Source organism: Trachypithecus francoisi, unplaced genomic scaffold (assembly GCF_009764315.1).
Source record: "Trachypithecus francoisi isolate TF-2019V2 unplaced genomic scaffold, Tfra_2.0 Lachesis_group9, whole genome shotgun sequence".
Taxonomy (NCBI): Eukaryota; Metazoa; Chordata; class Mammalia; order Primates; family Cercopithecidae; genus Trachypithecus; species Trachypithecus francoisi.
In genome coordinates, this window is record NW_022681474.1 from 48,372,664 (window position 1) to 48,378,703 (window position 6,040).

General features: G+C 44.4%; 1 protein-coding gene across 2 annotated transcripts; it reads right to left on the reverse strand.

Annotated features, from left to right (window-relative positions):
- Nucleotides 1-336: 336 nt before the first annotated feature.
- Nucleotides 337-5,415, reverse strand: LRIT2 (leucine rich repeat, Ig-like and transmembrane domains 2). Of its 2 annotated transcripts, XM_033209059.1 has the most exons (4): nucleotides 5,243-5,415; nucleotides 4,175-4,956; nucleotides 2,686-2,715; nucleotides 343-2,531 (listed from the first exon to the last, which is right to left on the reverse strand). In XM_033209059.1, exons 1-4 carry the CDS (start codon nucleotides 5,350-5,352, stop codon nucleotides 1,771-1,773), a joined length of 1,683 nt encoding a protein of 560 aa, XP_033064950.1. In that variant the 5' UTR covers nucleotides 5,353-5,415; the 3' UTR covers nucleotides 343-1,770. The 2 variants fall into 2 exon arrangements, with proteins under 2 accessions (XP_033064951.1, XP_033064950.1); XM_033209060.1 differs by lacking the exon at nucleotides 2,686-2,715 and having other exon boundaries at nucleotides 337-2,531; nucleotides 5,243-5,370.
- Nucleotides 5,416-6,040: the final 625 nt, after the last annotated feature.

A 6,040-nucleotide genomic window follows, 5' to 3' on the forward strand; every position in this document is an offset into this window, starting at 1 on the left:
TTTTGGTTATTTTTTTTTTAAACTTCATCTGTTAGACTTCAAACTAAAACATTTACAGGTAAACTGGTGTGAAGCTTTGTATTTGTTTTAAAACACTCCAGTTAAAAAAATTGTTGAGGGCAAGGACAAGATTTAAAAAAGCTTGGAAAATGTTAAAACTTGCTGAAGCTGACAGAAGAGGAGGAATGAGATTCTCTCTACTTTTGGCGTGATTAAAAAATTTCTTTTAAAAGTGATTTTTGCCAGGTGTAATCCCAGTACTTGGGAGACTGAGATGGGAGGATAGCTTGAGGCCAGGAGTTTGGGACCAGCCCAGGCAACATAGTGAGACCCTGTCCTGAATTTTTTTTTAATTTAGAATTTTTTTTCCTAGTGCCCAGAAGAAAACAAATGAGTAGAACCTGAAGAAATGAGTGAACAATTAGTCTGAAAATGAGAGCCGTCTTCAATTTTTTAAAATTTATTATAACTAACATTGATTATGAACATAATCCAGGTATTAGACGAGTGCAGTGGCTACAGTGAGGAAGGCCAGTCTTTGCCTGTAAATGTCTCACAACCAAGGGACACACTGTGCATACTGTCCTTTTCCCCAGAGGTGTGAAGTCAAGGAAGGCTCTGTGGAAGATGTAATGTACACACTTGAGAGAGGCCTAAAAGGATGATGAGGAATGGGTAAAAATCATGGGAAGGAGGAAACACGTGTGATGTCACAACGAGGCTAGTTCATGTTTACAGTCTTCGAAAGGTTTCCATGTGGCCAGTGAGGGAAACTGCAGGGAGACAGATGTGGATTAAATCCTGGGAATGGTCTCCCCTAGAAGGGCTGTTCAGAGGGACAACGAGCTGATGCTGGGGTTCTTGGGGCCCCTCCATTCCACATAGGTCCAGCTAAGAGGAAATGCCCACCTCTTATGGATTTCATAGGAGGGCTTGAGACATTGACTAGGGGAAAGCAGCGGACATATGGGTGCTCTTCCTTCTGGGTATGGCCCTGCAGAGTCTGCTTTCTGCCAGACCCAGGGCTGCAGCCAATCCCCTGCGCTTCCTTGGTGCTGATGGCTCCAGCCTGCCCAGTAGCACCATGGGCTGCTCACAGGGGAACAGATACCCACAAAAAGAGACTCACATTACCCAACAGCTCTCATCACCCTGATGGGCAGCTCTTTTGAACATTTATGTGATCTCATTGGGAGTTCGTCATGAAGAGAGAGGGTCACACTTTATAAACAATGAAAGACACAAGAATACTGCAAAACAGATATTCAAGGAAACAACGGAATTGGAACCTCTTTTGAATGGGGCTTCTGCCTCCTGCCAGATGCAGACTCTGGGTGTATCATTGAACTGTCCAGGCTGCAGTTTCTTCATCTATAAAAAGTGGGTAGACGTCTACCTTCATTTACAGGATAATATATGTAAAATGTTATACGTCGATGTTATGTATAAACATGCAAATGTTATAAGGCTATGTATATGCAAAGAGTAATATTTAGCGATTTCTAATCACCGTGTATAATAAAATGATTAATTTGATAGGACAAATCTTCATTGACTTTAACTTTATGAAGATAATGACTATGTCCCCTTTATCATGAAGATAAAGACTGTGTTTCCCTTTTTACTCTCAAACCCCCTGTGTCAAGTTCAGTGCTTGGAAGACAGTGGGTGCTCAATATGTACTTGTTGGATAAATGGATGGAGCTGCTGCAGAGGGTTGGTTTCAGAGGCTTGAAGCCCAAGCCGTTTCCACCCCATGGCCTGGGTTGTTCAGCTGTTTTCTTCCGTTCCTTCTTTCTCCTTGTCCCCCTCAGTGTCTATGTGCCCTTCACCATCATCACAGACAGCTGGATGTTCTCTAAAGGAGCCATCCCTGCACTGCGGGGCTGCAGGGGGGCAGCTGGGGGCTTTCCTGCAATGAAGACAGTAGCGCAGGACCCACTTGCTGCAGCTGCAGGGGCCCTGGGCTGCCCAGGCATAGGCGCCCACAGGCACTGCAAGCAGCACCACACACAGGACCACTGTGACATGCAGGAGGCGCTCACGTGCCTCTAGCCCACCACCATCTCTGCCTGTTACAAAAACTACACACTGGCCCTGGTGTGGAGGCTGGTTCTTTAGGCTGAGGCAGGCCTCATATTTTGTGCCAGGAAGGAGGTCATCCACAGCATAAGTATTGATTCCGGGGCCGATGTGAACCACCTCCTTCCTGAAGGCTTCATCCGATGCAATGTGGAGGGTGAACCACTCCTCCTCAGAGGTGTCAGCCACTGCAAGCCACTCCAGCAAAATCCCATGCACTGTCTGTTTGACAACCCGCAGGTCAACGTAGGCATTGCCCTCTGAGGGAATGGAAAGAGAATCAGGTGCATGTAGGGCCTGGGCAGGCTGGACGTGGAGAGAGATTACAAGGGTGCTCTTGCCAATGGAGTTGGAGGCCATGCAAGTGTAATTACCACTGTCTACCAGGTGGGCAGCAGGGATGGCCAGCTCCGACAGAGCAGTGTCTTCTCCAGTAGAAGATGTCAACACTGGGTGGAAAGAAAAGGAAAACAGCTGTGCATTTATCTGGTAGACTGCTGCAAAGTGTCTAGCAATGCCAGTTTTTGTTTTGTTTTGCTTTGGTTTTTGTTGTTGTTGTTGTTTTTGTTAAAAGATGGTGGTAACCTCTTATGAACCTTGTACCTGGTGTTAGGTGTTTGCCTCCCAGCAATCCTGTAAGATAAGTAACTGATTTTTACACATAGGATGTTGAGGATTGGAGCAATCCGTCAACCTGCCCATAGTGAGAGGTGTTCAGAAGGAACAATTCATCTGGGACCTGGCTCTTCAATCTATGAAGACCATACTCTTTCAACTTCACTAACTGCACCCACCAAACCACCTTTGCCTTCCTGAGCCATGGTTTTCAGGAGAGTTCTTGCAACTATGTGATTGTGTGATATTATGAGCTTCAAGAAGTATCTTCTTACTCTCAGAACCTGGAGCCACATGCCTGGGCTCCTATCCCTAATGGAGCTCCTATCCTATGTGGTCCTGGGCAAGTTGCTTAAATTTTATTGACATCAGTTTTCTTGTCAATAAAATGGGATGATAAGCAATCAACTACCTCATTAATTTGAAGGTAAGTGTTCAGTCTTAGCTTATATTTTTATGGAGAGATTATATATAACCTGTTGCCAAAGAGTGATTATAGAGCACCACAAAATACAACACCTGGATGCATTTCTTGGTTTTCAAAGAGGATACAACAATAAATCCTATATTTTTATTTCATCGATATTGAATGTCAAACCAATAAGGTATAATCAAAACAATATAAAAATGTGAAAATTCAGTTAATTGGGTAGTTTTTGAACCATCCAGAGGTTTGTCATAATGTATAACAAATGTCTGGGCAAATGACTGTATTTCCCAAGTTTTACCCAGCTATTCCTAGTTGTCTTCTAGACAGAGAACAGAAGACAGGACACGAGGAATGTACAAAGATTTTTCTTTGCAGCTTCGGGATACCCCCAGGGAGGCCATCCCTGGCTTTGTGATGTGCCCAACCCTACAGAGTAGCATGAAAGGTAATCCCAGCTGAGGTATGAAAACAGAGCACAGGGTTCCAGGAAAGAGGCAGATTTGAATTCCAGCCCCGGGGCCCACAGAGGTCACTTCCTTTCCCTGGGTCCCAGTATTACAAATTCAAGCCAATAAGATCTGAACAATTTTATGTCAATGTTATTTCAAACAAGCACCCCAGGTGATTCTGTTCAGGCAAGTTAAGGAAATAAGTAATAGATCATCTCTAGAATCAGTCCTAGTAAAAATTCTAGAATTCTAAAATACACGGTCCAGTGTTTTGCATCTAGAAGATTCCCAAAGACTATATCTGCTCATGTAAAATTTTATAATATTTACTTAAGATATTAAATTAGCCCTGAAATGTGTGTTTACATATGTGTATGTGTTCTAGAGAGATCTGTATGCAAACATTTAAAATAATGCCAGTAATGGAACACTACCTTGGAATCTTTTCTGTTCTAGTGAGCATAATTCAGAGCTATCCTAATCTTACTTGCACCCATCCTTCGTGATTGACCCAGCTTTGAACCTCTCTAATGAAGATGGGATTGCTACAGAACTCTCCATTCCCTCCAGATACACTGAGAGGGTGCATGTGGCTTACCATCAAATTCTCTCCACATACTCAGCGGATAAGTCCATGCAATGGATGGTGAGGGGCTGGCCTGTGCCAAGCATCGCAGGGTTACATTCTGTCCCACCCGGATGGTGACATTGGCACTGGGGGTTGAGATCTGTGGCTTCATGCAAGCACTAAGCTCAGTTTCATGAAAACGCTGCCCTGCCTTGGAGAGAGGGCCCCGGCATATCAGGTAGGAATTCACCAGGATGACTGGGAGGGTAATGGACTTGACAAACTGGACAAGCCCCCTTAGGCGACAGTCACATACCCAGGGGTTGTCATGCAGCGCCACTACCAGGCTGGAGAGAATCCCGGCCCCACAGTCAGGCTGCCGGCGTTTCAGGTAGGCTGGCCAATTCAGGAAGACACTTCTGGATACAACTGTAAGCCTATTGGAGGATAGGTCAAGGTAGGTCAGGCTGACCAAGAATTGAAGAGCCAGCTCAGGGAGTGCATCAATCTTATTGCGTTTGAGATCCAAGACCCTCAGGAGAGGGGTGGCACGGAACGCTGTCCATGGTACTGAGCGGAGCCTATTCCCCTCGAGTCTCAGCTCCCTCAGTTCTGGCAGATGCTCCAGGGCTCCCAGGTGGATCACACTAATATTGTTAAAGTTGAGCCAAAGATATTCCAAGGTGCTCATGTTGATGAAAGACCCTTGGGGCATCTCAAACAAGGGTGAGTTTTCAATTCTCACTTGCTTGAACTCTTCAGAAAGGTTCCCAGGGATCTTTCCCAAGGAGAGAGATATGCACTGCAGAGTCCTGTACAAGAAACCAGAACAACTTTAAGATAAACAACAAGGAACTGGAAAGTGGGGTCAGGCTGGTCCTGGCATTAGACATGTGAATCAGAATAAAAATATTGAAATAAAAGGGTTAGACTCATTTTGGTAAAAATGCACAGTTCAGCAAAGTTCAGTCCCAACTAGAATGAGTCTCATAGAGATTTGCTGATTTCCTGCCAATTCTAAGCCTGCTTCCACTCCACATCATCCCCAAAGAAAACCCATTCCCCATAACCCTCTAACATCTGGCCAGCAGAGCGCACCTGCCAAAACTCTCCTCTGAACAAGTGCATCCTGGCAGACAGAAAGGCTGAGCTGCACGTGTATCCAGAAAGACCAGAACTAACAGGAAGTGATGAAAAACTGAAGCCATATTTCTCTGTAAGAAAATACGTTGTGAGTTTTGAATAAGTATCGCCCCAGCTTCCGAGTGGCAAATCCTATTATTGATAATCCATAGTGATGTAGGTCGCACAGCAGCAGGAAAGCTCCTGGGAGCTCTGAGGTCTGTGACAGCCCAGATCACAGGTTCAGTCAGAACACACGAAGGGGGATCAATGTCTCTTAATTCAGGAAATTCAACATTTGTGTGATTCTTGAGTCTGAAAAGTAAACTCCAAGTCAGTTGTCCAATTCCATACAGATTCTACATTTCTCAGGGTCTTAAAAAGAAGTCTGAGAAACAAGCAGGCAGTGCTATTCTAAGCACCATTGTTCAGGGGATTTGGCCAGAATCCATCTAATGCTTCATCATTTGCAGTTGATTCCTGAAACCCAGAATTTCCAATCATTTTCTCAAAGTGAAAATAGGTAATGAGTAACAAAGTAATTCTGTGTTCATTCCATCATTTGTCCTCTTCCCAACCCCACGGGTGGTGTAGTCACGCTTCTACTGCATCAGGACAGCTGCCTCTGCAGCTTATATCACCAGTTTCAAATACAAAATGGTATTTTCTGATTAAACCAAAAGATTATTTTCTTGGACTTCACAACCTTTCCTTGATACTGTGTATTTCACTTCATCAAAATGAACAACCTACATTTTCAAAAGAGATACATAC

What these genes read in the sequence shown, in the direction of transcription:
- LRIT2 (XM_033209059.1), bottom strand. Translation starts at nt 5,352, where the DNA reads ATGGCTTCAGTTTTTCATCACTTCCTGTTAGTTCTGGTCTTTCTGGAT. An exon ending in TCAGAGGAGAGTTTTGGCAG is followed by an intron (nt 4,957 to 5,242) that starts GTGCGCTCTGCT and finishes TTTCTTGTACAG; the next exon opens with GACTCTGCAGTGCATATCTC. An exon ending in AGGCAAACACCTAACACCAG is followed by an intron (nt 2,532 to 2,685) that starts GTACAAGGTTCA and finishes CTTTCCACCCAG; the next exon opens with TGTTGACATCTTCTACTGGA.